Source organism: Alosa pseudoharengus, unplaced genomic scaffold (genome assembly GCF_046254945.1).
Source record: "Alosa pseudoharengus isolate Yale_2024_CS ecotype anadromous, Long Island Sound unplaced genomic scaffold, YU_APseudo_1.1 YU_APseudo_1.1_scf_1, whole genome shotgun sequence".
In the NCBI taxonomy this organism is placed as follows: domain Eukaryota; kingdom Metazoa; phylum Chordata; class Actinopteri; order Clupeiformes; family Clupeidae; genus Alosa; species Alosa pseudoharengus.
The window spans coordinates 46036227-46051664 of NW_027468564.1; the positions used below are offsets into that span (position 1 = coordinate 46036227).

Sequence of the window (15438 nt, forward strand, 5' to 3'; positions counted from 1 at the left end):
TCCTGCCAAATCCTTGTCATATTTTTCCTCAAAAGGCATTCATTGAAATGTTGAGTGTTCCCATTTTATGATAGTTCAAGGTTCAATGCAAATCTGGGAGATTTCCTCATCTCGGCTTGTTCAGATAAAAAAAAAAAAAAAAACTTTTATTGAGCAGAATGTTTGTGGGGATTGTGTATCAGTAACATTGTCATGTCATGTGTTTACTGTTTACTGTCTGTGTCTTGATTGTTCTGGATATCTTTGAGGCTAAGTAAACAACCCCCTCCCCCCTCCCGCACGCACACACACACACACACACACACACACACACACACAGACAACGGACAACAACAGAGAATGCCACGGAATTGTGCACAATCATTTTTGCAACAAGCCAGAAACTGAATGGCAAGGAAGCAAAGTAAAAATAAAGGGAGGCTTTTGTTCATGCTCAGGTCTATGCCCCCAGCTGCTGCTGCTGCTGCTGCTGCCGCTGCTGTGTAGTCTATAGGGTGCCCACAGGTAGACTCTATGGCACAGGGGGCCACTGGCTTCAGTATGGTTAGAGCCTCAGCATGCCTCACAAGCCTAGCGGTTGGCAGTATGCAAAATGGGAACTTGTCCAGTATGGCCCGGCGACAAGGTAGGTCAGAATGCTGCCCTGAGGTGGGGGTTGGTGGGGTGGGAGGGGCGTTGTTTGTTTGTTGTGGTGAACTTGGTTCTGCCCGGTTGGTATAAGTCGGTGACTTATTGTAACTATCTATCTAGGCTTAGTTGTTTAATGGCCCTGAATTAAGAGTTTGGGTTCAATTTTTTACTTGTGTTGTGTTGGTTGTAAGGCTGGTATACTGGTGAGTTTTGTCACCGAATTGTTAGTTTGCCCATTGATTGCTAAATTTACTATTGGCAGGGTATCAAAAGGTGAATATTAGCCATTTTTCTAGACTCCAGAGTGTTTATGGTGGACTCCCAGCCATCCAGCAAATACTCTGTTGTGTCTCCTCTCTTCTTAAGTTCTGTATGCCCCGTTGCTGTTAGTTCCCTGGCAGAGGGGGGGGGGGGGGGGCAGGTCTGCCATTAGCTAGGGCCGAAGATAGAGCATGTCAGTCAGCCCGAATAATGTGGATCACTCTTAGCATGCAGCCTCCGCTGTCAGAGCACTGAATTATTTTCCCAGAATGCCTGGGTGGCTTCTGAGAACAGTGTGCGGAGGTAATTGTCAGGTTAATCTGAGAAGACAGATGTGGCTTTGCCGTGGACCAAAGGCAAAAAAAAAAAAGGGCTAGCGGAAAGCTAGCTTGGTGGTTTAAAAAAAGCTAATAAACATGAAAGGCTGGGTGGTTAATCTGCCCTGTCCAACTGTCTCTGGAAGCTTCAGTGGATGTGATGAGTCTTCCTATCTTGCTCTGATGTAGTTTGAATGTTTACTGAACTTGTCTTACTACCAAATGAGGCATGGGGCAGACATGTATGTGAATGCTGAGGTTTTGTTAAACCTTTCCATGTAGTTGCTATTTTTTAAATTCTTTGATGTTTGACATGCCATTCTTCACACGAGTCATTTCCCTCAGTATTGTAACAAATATGTAAATATTATGGTTTATCCACATGTACATTTATCAAAACATGGAATAACTTGTTACAAAACATAATTTGCTGTTTGTTTTGTTGTATTCTTATCATGTTCCTCTCTCCCTCCCCTCTTCCCCAGGGTGTTTGTAAACAGAAGTCTGGCCATGGAGAAGATCAAATGTTTTGGCTTCGATATGGACTACACTTTGGCAGGTAAGCAAGATAACGATCGACACCTCAAACTACAACACATCAACAACCTCTTTCATCTCTTTCTCTACATTTGGTTGTGGTTCTATAACCTGGTCTGTGAAATGGATTTGCCCCACTAGCATACGCAGCTGTTTGTTTGGTCTGCACCCCCAGGGATATTTACTTAGGTTGTAGGCATGTTCTACCGTCTATAACGTCTATATATTGAATGTTATTTATTGAATACAGCGTTTCCCACAGAAGCTAGGGCTAGGGCTATTTGTGGTGGTAGGTTTGCAGAATTAACTTCAATGCAACACTTAACAAACAAACAAAACTTAACAAATTAGCGCAGTGTGGTTATGATGCAGATTTAAGCACAATTTAGTCAGTCAACTTTTATGCCAACAATTGCAGGATTGTTAGGTTTTCTTTAAACATGCATGTTGGTTTGTTGAGAGACAAGGAGAGACTGTGCAAAGGTGCACATAGCTCTACAAGGAAATAATTCCATCCAATTTAAATAGTACAACATAGAAAACCATTGTGTGTGTGGTGGTGGTCAATGTTGATATTGTGGTGGGCCGCCACAAATAAGTCAATGTATGGGGAACACTGGAATATCATTTGAGTTGGGTGCTCCTTGGTGTCAATGGGGAAAGTTTGATGAAGACTCTCATAATGTCTTTATTCTGCTGACATGTCCTAAATGGGCAGTTAAATGCCCATCCATGTTGCATATCGTCCTCAACACATTTGCATTATGCCCCTAAAGAGGGCATAATACAAAAAAACAAAGATTTTGTAAAGGTTTTTTTTAAACTCTCCTCCTTTACACTGACTCAAGTATTCATACTGAGATGGCTATTCCTCACATTGTACACATTTTGGAGGACCTCACAAACGCTCAAAATATGTGGGCAAATATAGAGTTCTAGTGATCGTCCTCCAAAGTCCAGATATGCACATTCCAACAAGATAGAGTAAAGTCCTGGAATACAGCACAGTAACACTTCACATAAACTGGCCTCCCTCTCTCTCTCTCTAACGTGAAATGGTGTTCTGTGAAGAGTGCTTCAGGAGTACTGTGTCGCCAAGAGAGGATTACTGGCCTAAATTTGAGTGCTGCTGAAGAACCGGTTGTTTGTCACGCAGAGTGCTCTGCCCGCCTCATTCATCTCCACTTGTTCTGCGGCGGCCCCTGTGCATCATTTAGGTCATCGTAACCGGAGAGCGGAGAAGGAGATTCGTTTCCTCTCGGCCGTTACATATATGAGCAGACTCCACTCACCTGACAGCTCTCTCCCTCTCTGAGCCTTAGCGAGACTGGGTTGGTCAGCAGGAACTGGCCAGGGAGGGAGTCTTGTCCGCTAAATAGGGCTCTCGCTATGCTGACTTTGGGGACGCAGGTCACCCCGGAGTGACGACAAATATTGATGTCTCCGCTGAGATGAGATGGCGTGTACGCACTCTGCACTTCCCCAGACACCCACACATGCACACACACACACACACACACACACGTACACACACGTACACACACGTACACACACGTACACACACGTACACACACTCACTCTCTCTCTCACTCTCTCTCTCTCACACACACACACACACACACACACACACACACACCCTTTGGGTCCTGGAGCCAGCAGTGGTAGTGGATATCCAGATTCTGTGGGCGCTCAGCTGTTGACATCCCCCCGGTCGGGTATGCCAGGCCCCGTTACCGAGCGCTAATGTTTACAGGAGAACGGGCTATCACGTTGTCTCACGCCGTGCTCGGGTTGCAACCGCAGGCCCTCAGCTTTAGTGCCCTCAGGGCTGGTGTCCAGCCTGCCACCACACACACACACACACACACACACACACACACACACACACACTCCCTGAGGCCACAGCAGAGTACCAGCGAGGTGACGGAGGTGTGTGAGGGTGGTGGTGGTGGTGGTGGGGAGCGGGGGCTTGGGTGTTTGTGTTGGGTGGAGTGGTTGGTGTTTGCGTCTGTGTCAGAGTGACGGGTGAAAGGGGCTTGGCAGTGTTGCCTTGTTGCCACATTCACCACCATATGGGCGTTGCCATTTGCTGGCCTTCCAGTGTTCAGGGTATTGTTATTATGAAGGGACTGGGTAGATGGATGAGTGGTTTAACAGTCTCCGATCTCAATCCTCAGATGACGATAATGTTTTCTCTAGATAGATGTTAATGATGTAAGTTGATGATTTAAAGCAGCTGTAAGTAGTGTTGGTCTACTTGTTAAATACTCCTGCTTTAATGCTGATAGTCTCGCCAGTCTCTGTGGTCCCATTAGCGGTGCAACAATGAATTGATTAATCGATTAGTTGTCAACTAATTAAATTATTTGCCAACTATGTTGGTAATCTTTTAATCGTTTTTTTTTTGTCTGTTTTTAAGGAAAATAAGTCAACATTCTCTAATTGCAGCCTTTTAAACTTGTATTCAGCTTTACTTGCTCTTCTATGACAGTAAGCTAAATATCTTTAGTGTGCCAAGGCATTTGAGGATCAAATCTAGGGCTTTGTGAAACACTGTTCAACATTCTTTTCACCAAGCAACTAATAAATGAATCGAAAATAGCCGACAGTTTAATCGACTATGAAAATAATCGGGAAAAAAAAGTTGCAGCCCTAGTTCCCATTGCCGTTAACCTTAGATAAATCTTACATGGCCTTCGATATGATAACGTGCTTTAGGCGAAGTTCAATCTGAGTCTTATTTGCAAGGGCGTGGAGGCAAACAGGCTTGTTGTCAGGGACAGTCGTTCTCACGTGTTCCAACCGAACGGGGTCAAGTGGGGTGTTTTCCCAGGGAGAGGTCACGAGGTCACGATCCATGGCCCTGGTCCGCTCAGGCTCTGACAGAGCGTCGCTGTCACACACACACGCACACACACACACACAAACAGTGCTGCCGGCCTCGCCAGTAAATCACCATGGAAACCTGAGCACATCTGTTTTAACTGGGCCTCCAATGTGTGTCAAAGATGAGTGTCAGCTTGAAACATGTAGATATCCCTCTCTCTCTTTCTCTCTCAAACACACACACACACACACACATGCACAAACGCACACATATACACCACCGCCACCACCACAACCATTTGCAGTCTGAACCCAGTGGAAAATGTAACGAGTCGTCAAGGGAATTCCTTCAAGTTCAGTTCAAACACAGCGCTAGAATACAGGGAGTTCCATCACACATACCGAACCTTCACTGCCTAGTCTGGGGTGGTCAAATGTCAGGGAAGAATCCCATTGGAGAGCCCCCACCCCCGCTGCTTTTCATTTTTATATTTAAGTTATTGCTTTGTTTTCTCCACAAAAAAGGAACTCTTGCCAGGAGAAAGACGTTGTAAAGATAATCTGTTCCATTTTCCGACTCCCGTTCTGGGTATTTCTGTCATCCCTTGAAGTCTTCGCCAAAAAAACTTCTACTGAGAAAGACTTTACAAATGCACTGGCAGACCCAGGTGGTGTCCCTGGAGTCTATCTCCATCATCTCCACTGGGGCCAGAGGCCTTCATTTTGGGCCCTGATTGCAATAACACCTCCCCGCAGTTCCCCCCCAGTAGAACCGCAAGATCATAAACTGCCTGAGCTACGTTAAAATTGAACAGATACAGAATGTAATGTCTATGGCTGTAGCATGTGAATAGCGGTCACAGCATGCTAATAGGGAGTCTATAGCCATATGGTTTTAATTAAAGGTGTGGGTTTTTGAACATTCTAACATAAGATTCCGTTCCCCAACAATTCAAGGTTCTACAATTCTATGTTGAATTCAATGAACCCAGATATCCTTTAGAACGTCCATATGTCTCTCAGCCACAGACAGGAAAGACAGTCTCCACAGTCTAGGTCTTTCCACGTCCCACTTCCTTGGGGAAGATACTCCCTCACCACCCGTTGGCTGTTAATTCTTGGCTCTTGCCGCGCCTCAGTCCTGACGTGACATCGACACCCTTCGACATGGTGGCAAAACATATCCTTGCAGTTATCTGTTAACAAGTAGGTCAACTAGAAAAGAAGAAGGCCCTGAAGTCAGTACCAACAAAACAGCCCCTCTGCTCGGGCATCGTCCGTGTCGACGACGATGCCTGGAGCGTCCGTCACTCGTGGCCCAGTTGAATGAATAATGACCGTGGCGGGGCTGTGGGAGCTGTAAACCATCGGGGACTGGCAGGCTTGATAAGTGGCACAGAGTCCGCACAGCGTTGCAGGCACTGTCTTTAACCTCCGTCAGCTTTCCCTGCCTAACACCCAACATGCGGCCCATAAAAATAACTGCAGTGTGTGTCGGCCAGTCGTACTGTCATACTGGACTGTCCAGCCCAGACGTAGGGTTTGATGGGTGATGGGCTCCGCGTCAGATCTCTCCATATTTCAGCGGAGGGGAAGAAAGGTTTATAGCCCTCCGCCACATTGGAATGCATTTGCCGTTTGAGGCTACATGGGTGAGCTATATTTTTAACCTGGAACAAGTCAAAGTTTTGAAAGGGGACAGGCCGGGGTGCTGCTGGCTGGGACTCAGAAGTAAAGGGAAAGTGTGTGTGAGTGTGTGTGTGTGTGTGTGTGTGTGTGTGTGTGTGTGTGTGTGTCTGTGTGTAGACCTGTGTGTCTGTATGTGTCTGTGTATGTCCACACACATGCTAACTATTACAGTCGCCTAGCAGCTGCTCTTGGATATCAAACATAATTCACGTTGATGTTGCAACACCTTGTTAACAAAGTAAACACGCTGCTGTGTCCAAGCAAACATTATTTTCTGTTCTTCCCAATGTGGTGTGGGTGTGGGTTGACCTGGTTGTGGGCAGGGGTAGAGGGGGGAAGTGCCATTAAAAGCAAAAATGCAAACCTGACCTTTGACCTCATTTTTGTGAAGCAGATGTGGCACTCACGTTTCCTATGGGGTTTTTTTTTCTTTCTTTTTTTACTCAGGGTTGCTACACGAAGCTGCACTTTTTGTTCTCTTCTCTGTGTATGAAGAGGCGTTTTAAAAGGTTAAACTTAAAACATAATTGCAGCTGAGAGAGCCTTGTGGCAGTGTAATTTGGGCACGGTTTTAACACAATTCCTTTTTTTCCCCCCCTGCTCTTTGTTGGAGAATGGGCTCCTCTCTGGTGCTTGCTGTACTAGGTGGAGATTCTGTGGTGTCATTCTCTGTCTTGTTGCACAGCTGTTATTTCTGCCAGAACTGTCTCAAAGTACAAAACAAAGTGCTTTTCCCAGGGCCCTTGTAGCTGAAGCAGGTGGTGTTCAAAAGTGGTGACACACACACGTGGATTCACACACACACACATACATACACACACACACACACACACACACACACACAAACTCTCACTCACTCTCTCTCTGTCTGTCTCTCTTTCTCTCTCTCTCTCTCTCACTCACACACACACACGCGCGCACACACACACACACACACATGCACGCACATGACCCACAGTAAACTCTGTGGTACTTTAACACAGCAGGCAAAGGTGAGGAGCAGCTTTTATGGGGGGTTAAGGCCCTTGAGTGCAGCGTCATGGTTAAGCAGCGCTGGGTGCCGATGGGAAAAGGGCGGCCACAAGGGGAAAATGGTCTCAAAATAGGTCCCTCTGTGACGCGGAGTTCAAGGAGGTGGAGAGGAGGGACACAAAGAAAGGGAGGAGAGAGAGAGAGAGAGAGAGAGAGAGAGAGAGAGAGAGAGAGAGAGAGAGAGAGAGAGAGAGAGAGAGAGAGAGAGAGAGAGAGAGAGAGAGAGAGAGAGAGAGAGAGAGAGAGAGAGAGAGAGAGAGAGAGAGAGAGAGAGAGAGAGAGAGAGAGAGAGAGAGAGAGAGAGAGAGAGAGAGAGAGAGAGAGAGAGAGAGAGAGAGAGAGAGAGAGAGAGGAAGGGGGGAGAGAAAGAAAAAGATACTGAAAAGAGATGGGGAAAATGAAAGAGGGAGCTTGTGTGAGAGAGTGAGAGGAGAAGGAAGGGGAGATTGGGGTTTGTGTGGCGTTGCTGTGTGGATGACAGAGGGATCTGACGGGGGGGGGCGGGGGGGGGGCATTTGAACTCAGCTGGCCACCATGAATTTTCTTTTCTTTTTCTCTCTCTCTCTCTCTTGTTTCATTCCCTCTGTGTCTGCATAGGCATCCACTCTGTCTCTCTGTCCCACTCGGATCCTCTAACCCCCCTCCCGCCTCTCTCTCTCTCCTTTCTCACCCTCCCTCTCTCTCTTTCTCTCTTTCCATCTCCCTTCTCTCCTTCCCTCTCTCTCTCTCTCCCCCTCTCTCTCTTTCTCTTTCTGTATTTGTTAGTCTGCTCAGCCTTTCACAGGCTCCTCTGCCTTGGAGGCCTGAGAGAGACAGAGTGCTCTGCCAGACTCAGAGAGTTGGAGAATACCACGGTGCCAGATGAGTTGTCTCTCTCTCTCTCTGTCTCTCTCTCTCTCTCTCTCTCTCTCTCACACACACACACACACACACACACACACACACACACAGACGTGCACAATAAAAGGAAACTGAATACTCTGACAGACAATATGCAGATCGATCCACAGCAGACAGGTTTCAGACAGTGAGAGCAGTGTTTAGATTATACACGTCGCCGAATGGTAAGGCTGTCCTCGTCAGTCAAATTTGATTTGTCAGCATTTCTCTTACGCATTTGTCATTCCTTGAAGGCAGGTCGTTGGATGAAATGTTTATATGCTTCCAGTGGGTGTTTATCAAGGACTTCACATGAACAAATGACTGATAGAATGAGCAAATGACACTGAATGACGAGAGAGAGAGAGACAGAGGAAAGCTATGCTTACTGCTGTCTCTGCCATCTCTTTCCTTCTGTTTTCTCTCCCTCACATTCCCTTTGCCCTGCCTTCAGGGCACCAAATACTTTCCATTTGAGAGGAGCAAGAACACGAAGTTCCTTTTCTAATCAGTTAAGAGCCTTTTCTAATCATGACACCAATATACATCACTAGTTAAAACTGCATTTGAGTGCAAGGAAAGCAACCACCGCCACAAGGGTCAAGCCCCCCCCCCCCCCCCTCTTCCCCATCCCCCCACACACACACACATCATTGTGCCTCTTCTCATGTTTATTTTTAACATGCAGTTAGCTCAGAGCGCTACAGTGTGATGAAACGGAAAGAAAAAAAAATGTTTTCCAGTCGCTGGTGGTCTTTTGTCTGTTCACGTCATCGCTGGCTAGCATCAGTCTCAGTTATGACCGAGGACTGTTGTCGGGCAGGCAGGCAGGCAGGCAGGTCTGTCCACTGAAGAGGAGCCGATCTGCAGTCTGCGATCTGTGTTCCTCTTCGGGGCTGGAGATCAGGTAACAGGACAGCACGTTCCCTTTCCACTTAAGCCCGACTGTGTGCAGTGTAAATACTTAAAACCTGCACCCCCGCATAGACTGTTCCCAGTCCGAGGCCTCAGGGTTATTCTTATCACCTCACCGTCAACAACGCCCTGCAGGGGTCTGCCTCCTAGGGTCGACCACAGTCCTTTTGTTTGTTTGTTTGTTTGTGTTTATTATTATTATTATTATTATTATTATTATTATTATTATTATTATTATTAATTGTATGGATGTGTGTGGAGAGAAAAGCACTACTCAGACAGGTGTGTGGGGAGTGACTATACACAGCATTTACCAGAAATCTTGGTCCATATTTATTTATTTATTTATTTATTTATTTATTTATTTATTTATTTATTTATTTACTGAAATGAAAAATTTTCACTACATGATAGCATTGAAATGGAAAACGAAAACGGTTACTCTGTGATAGGGGGATGGCAAAACAGGTGGCATGGTGGCTGAGCACCCAGGGGGGTATTCCAAGTATGTGGATTAGTGACAAACCTGGGTAAGTGGTAAACCTCCTAATAGAAGAGCTGTATGACTTCATTCTCTTAACAAAACAATGCCATAGGGTTCTTGTTGTAGGAGGCTTACCACTTACTCTGAGTTAAAGGTGCTCTAAGCGATGTCATACGTTTTTTAAACATGTTTTGTCACTTACAGCAGCAAACATAACCTCACCATCCGCTAGCTGCCTGTGTCCTGAATACACTGTAAAAAATGCGATCTCTGTGGACAACCCAGGCTCCAAAAACAGCCACAAAACAACTTGGGCAAACCTTGCCCATAAAATCATAACAAACTGTTCCAGCAAATCACCTACGAGATGCGCGTTTAGGAGAGTTTCAATTGCACAGGAGGGAGGGGGAGGAAGTAGCGAGCTAGCTATCTGTTTTGTTTGAACGTCAATAGAAGTGACGTTACCCAGCATCACTTAGAACGCCTTTAACTTACCCAGGTTTGTCACTAAACCACGTACTTGGAATACCCTCCAGAGCAACTGAGTTCACAACTGACACATTTGGCCTTTAAATATCTTGCGTCAATTAAAAGCCAGAGGGTATGGCACGCACGCACGCACGCACACATACACACACCTTGGTATTCACAAGCCTATCTAGCAAACCTTTCAGATCAGTGTGTGTATGGTCTTGTAAATTAAAATGTGGGGGAGCGTGTGATCTTGCTTCAGGTGCTATATGTAGGATACATACATAACAGTGTAATTATGTGTGAATGTCAAGTTTATTTATAAACACTCAAACACACACAAACACACTCATATATATAAACATGTACTACTCACACATGCACACAGACAAACTCACACACATGTACTTCAGATAACCTGAATTGTATAGAACTGTCCATCGTCACATCACGCCGTGTCATCACATCGCTATGACCTTGTCTGTCAAGAGCCCCTGCCATAATGCACCTCACTCTCCTGCAGTATGTGGGCTATGATATAAGTGTGCAATGCCAAGCAAAACCTCAAAGTCAACATTTGGCCTTTCAATAACCCTGACCTTTGAAATATAACTCTCCCCAGTGTACAAATCTCCGGAGTACGAGTCCCTCGGATTTGACCTGACGGTGGAACGCCTTGTCTCCATTGGTTACCCCCAGGAGCTCCTCAGCTTTGTTTATGACCCTGCCTTCCCCACCAGGTAAGAGCATCTGATTGGCTGAAGCTGGATCTGTCAAGGGTGTTAACACAGGTTTTGTAAAGTCTGGAAAAGTATGGATTTGTAAAGTTTTCCATACGAAAAGGCAAGGCACTCTGTTTATATATTCCAGACGACAGTACATTATTTTTTAAATGTTTGTAAATTAGAGCTTAGGGTGTCTAAGTGTCATGTGTATGCTGTATGTTTTGTATATATGTTTATATGTTATGCAGTATATCCCAAGCACTTTCTTTAAGCCCTAACTGTCTGGGGAGGTGGGCCCCTTCCACCATTAGTCCTGTCAGTGCTATAATGCTGTGTGAGCCAGAAATGCCAAAGAGTGCACCGCACGGTGTGACCTCTGTTTGTCAGAGGAAAGATATCTGGATCCTCAGGGATTGGTTTCCTCTCTTGTTTTGTCGTCCCTCACCTCCTCTCCTCTCCTCTCCTCTCCTTTCCTCCCATCCCTCTCATCCCTCTCCTCTCCTCTCCTCCCTTCCCCTCCCTTCTCCTCTATTCTCCTCTCCTCACCTCCCCTCCTTCTCTCTCCTCTCCTCCCCTCTCCCCCCTCTCCTCCCCTCTCTCCTCTCCTACTCTCCTCTCCTCCCCTGCCCTCTCTCCCCCCCCCTCTCATCTCCTCTCCTCCCCTGCCCTCTCTCCCCCCCCCCTCTCATCTCCTCTCCTCCCTCGCCCTCTCTCCTCTCCTTTCCTCTCATCTCCTCTCCTCTCCTCTCCTCCCATCCCTCTCCTCTCCTCCCTTCCCCTCCCTTCTCCTCTACTCTCCTCCCCTCCTTCTCTCTCCTTCTCTCTCCTCTCCTCCCATCGCTCTCCTCCCCTCTCCTTCCCTACCCCCTCCCTCCTCTCCCCTCCTCTCTCCTCCCCTCTCTCCTCTCCTCTCCTCTCTCCTCTCCTCCTCTCCTCTCCTCCCCTGCCCTCTCTCCTCTCATCTCTCCTCCTCTCCTCTCTCCTCCTCTCCTCTCCTCCCCTGCCCTTTCTCCTCCTCTCCTCTCCTGCCCTTTCTCCTCCTCTCCTCTCCTGCCCTCTCTGCTCCCCTCTCTCCTCTCCTCTCCTCTCTCCTCTCTCCTCTCCTCTCCTCACCTCCCCTGCCCTCTCTCCTCTCATCTCTCCTCCTCTCCTCTCTCCTCCTCTCCTCCCCTGCCCTTTCTCCTCCTCTCCTCTCCTGCCCTCTCTCCTCCTCTCCTCTCCTCTCTCTCCACAGAGGTCTCGTGTTTGACACCATGTACGGCAACCTGCTGAAGGTTGACGCCTACGGAAACATCCTGGTCTGCGTCCATGGGTTCAATTTCTTGCGAGGGTGAGCCTAGCATACTGCACATCACCCAACAACACACACACACACACACACACACACACACACACAAAGATACACACACAGGCATTAGGATATTAGGGTGATGGTGGTAGTTGAAAGTATTTAGCCTCCCCATCTGATTAAAGACCTATTTCTGAGGGGTGACCCAGGCTCAAAACTATGTGCACACATTGTGATCTCTCTCTCTCTCTGTCCCTCTCTCTCTCTCTGTCCCTCCCTCTCTCTCTCACTCTCTCTCTCTCTCTACCCCTCCATCTCTGCTCTCCTCTCTCCTCTCTGTCCCTGGGCGCAGGCCTGAAATCCGAGAGCTGTACCCCAACAAGTTCATCCAGCGGGACGACACTGAGCGCTTCTACATCCTCAACACCCTCTTCAACCTGCCAGGTGAGTTAGCCATGCCGTGCACAGTACATGCCACATGTACTGATACTTTTGATGTCATGTGACCAGTTTTTCTGTGTTTAGAGAGAGAGAGAGAGAGAGAGAGAGAGAGGGAGGGGCCTCTTTTATTTTTTTATATTTATTTTCTAATTAATATGGAAGGCAAACTGCAAAGTAATAAGTAAAGGTAAGGCCCCATTATACTTGCTGCTAACGACACATACACGTATGCATCATGGCTGCCATGATGTAGCGCATGTCACCGTGAGGTTACGTGACGCATGCGCTAGATGCAAAGACATGCAGTATTATGTGTTCTGGCCGCGTTTGCTGCAGCAAGTATGTTGACAGAACAGTGCTGGTCGCATACGTTACGCTTGATCTAACAGCAAGTATAACCAAAGTCCTTTTAGGCAAGTCTAGTGCTATTTTGATTTATTTTTTATTATTTTTGTTTCTTGAAATTATGAGTTAAGTATAAATAAAATTTGATATTGTTTTGGATACAACGTTGAGCTCTGGCTTCCGTGATTTCCTCCTCCACCATATAAAGCCAGTGAGCCTACACTTCCCCAATACTTGGGGTGACGCTCCGGTCCCTCACACACACACACACACACACACACACACACACACACACACACACACAAGCACACACACAGATACTTCAGAAACAGGATGTTTTGGTACAATGTCCTTCACAAGCCTCTCCTCAATCCATTTGCTGTGCTGTGGAAGTTCAAAAAGCTAATTGTGGGGGATCAGCCCACTGAGACTTCAAGGGCAGTCATTCTGGCTAACAGCAGGCCAGGCACACAAGCTGTGCATGTTTGAGTACTGTCCAATATTGTGGTCACAGTCATAGGAAACAACCTGTCAGTTGCTTTTTGGCAGCCTAAGATAAGGGACATTTTGTCAACAGAAATAAACATAAGTGGTCACTACAAGTCTGTTTTGTGCATCACATTAGATATAACACCCAAGGAATTGTGATCTATACCGTGTGTCTTTGTCCTTTTTGTTTCCATAGAAACCTACCTCTATGCCTGCCTGGTGGACTTTTTCTCGAATTGTGACCGATATGCCAGGTAGGATCTCCATAGTCCACGGCCGTGCTGTTAGCATTGCCTTGGACACAAGCCTGCTGTGCATGTTGACTCTTGCTAGGATAGGTTAGCTCTTGATAAGGCTGCAATATTATTCTGGGAAAATCCTCTTTTGATAGATAAACAAAGCTTGAGTGGATGTGGTGACCCATTAACTTTGACTGTTATAAAATTGGGTTATTGTACTGCACTATCGCAGTGCATAAGCAATGACCTTTGTGCATTGCTTGGTATCGTAAGCTCTTATATTAATTGCCTGTTATGAAATGAATCTTGCCATCAATTAGCTGTGTAAACATGGTTTAATTGATGTAGTGATATTGGTGGTATAGTTATTGTGAAGCTATACTATGGACATGTACAATATGTATATACAGTGTTTGAGTATGTTTATTGTATAAATATTGTGTACATTTGGTATGTGTGTGTGTGTGTGTGTGTGTGTGTGTGTGTATGAGCGAGAGAGAAAGAAAGAAAGAGTGTGAAAGAGAGAGAGAGATGGCGTGCTTGCATGTCCTCTGAAAATTACTGTTGGTCTTTTAGGGGGAGAAAGCTTTCCTGTTTGCCGGGACACCACAAACAAGGGAAGACTTACCCCATTCCAAAAGCCAAAAGCATGTGAAAAGAAAAAACAAAAACAAACAAAAAGAAAACTAATCAAAACTGTGTTGCCATGTCAACGTCCTCACTGCCTCTCGACCCTGCTCTGTTTCTTTACCCCCTCCAACAAACAAACAAACAAACAAACACACAAAAAACAACAAACACAAAACCACAACACTCTAGCTGTGAGACAGGATTCAAGGACGGAGACCTCTTCATGTCCTTCAAAAGCATGTTCCAAGATGTCCGGGATGCGGTGGACTGGGTCCACTTTAAGGTAAGCAGCAGTGTCTCCCCTTCTGGCCCTCTAGCATGGAGTCGCCTCTCAAATGTAGGTCAGACACCTACCCGTGACTAGCCACTACTTGCTACATTTTTCAAATGTATCACTTGCTAAAATATGTTCACTTAATTACTGGCTAAGTACTTGCTAACGTTTTTCAAATGTATCACTTGCTAAAATACATTCACTTTATTACTGGCTAAGTACTTGCTAACGTTTTTCAAAATGGGTGTGATGCTTTGCAGTGACCTACTGTATTAACACAATGTGAGGTGCAGGGAAACCCTGATGTTGTAGCATGTTAATAATTTGAACAATCATTGGTGACGGATTGGTGCCCTTTCAAAAGCCACATTAGCTGCAGAAAGGGCCAAAGAAAAGGAACCACATTTCCTTGTGTTACCTTAAATTACAGTTCCACAAAATTTGAGTACATTTTTATTTCCACTAAAAACGCTTCCTAGTGGAGGCTGTATTAGAACCTAAACCTTAACCTCAACCTTAACCGGACCATAGATAATCTGCTGCTCTCGGACTCATTATGTGGTTCTAAGTGGAACCTTTTTGTCCTGTCGGTTTTGTCTGCGGCCCCTTCAGTGCTTGCCTTGCACACACTGAGCTAAAAGTAAAGGCTCAGTGTTTGCTGAGGGAAGTACTGGCATATGTGGCTTGTTAAATGTGAGTTTTCACAATCTGTTTTTCTCTGAAATGTGTTAATGTGAGCGCTTTCTTTTTTTTCACCAGGGGACCCTAAAGGAGAAGACCGTGGAGAACTTGGAGAAATATGTTGTGAAAGATGTAAGTAGATGTAAGTTTGAAACACTAGTTGTTTCAATCGAACTTCTCTCTCTCTCTCTCCCTCCCTTCCTCTCTCTCTTTCTCTCTCGCTCTCTCTCTCTCTCTTGCCTCTTCTTTATCTCAAGAGAGGTTTTGCTTGATTGGTTAGCTGTG

At 46.0% G+C, this 15438-nt stretch overlaps 1 protein-coding gene across 1 annotated transcript in view; it reads left to right on the plus strand.

Moving 5' to 3' along the window:
• Window positions 1-15438, plus strand: part of nt5c2b (5'-nucleotidase, cytosolic IIb) — a 40695-nt gene that overhangs the window by 6818 nt on the left and 18439 nt on the right. The window contains exons 3-9 of the mRNA XM_076280376.1: window positions 1694-1767; window positions 10664-10781; window positions 12001-12096; window positions 12407-12498; window positions 13526-13583; window positions 14388-14481; window positions 15232-15285. Of these exons, the coding sequence (XP_076136491.1) occupies window positions 1694-1767; window positions 10664-10781; window positions 12001-12096; window positions 12407-12498; window positions 13526-13583; window positions 14388-14481; window positions 15232-15285 (586 nt within the window). The remainder of the gene's footprint in view (window positions 1-1693; window positions 1768-10663; window positions 10782-12000; window positions 12097-12406; window positions 12499-13525; window positions 13584-14387; window positions 14482-15231; window positions 15286-15438) is intronic.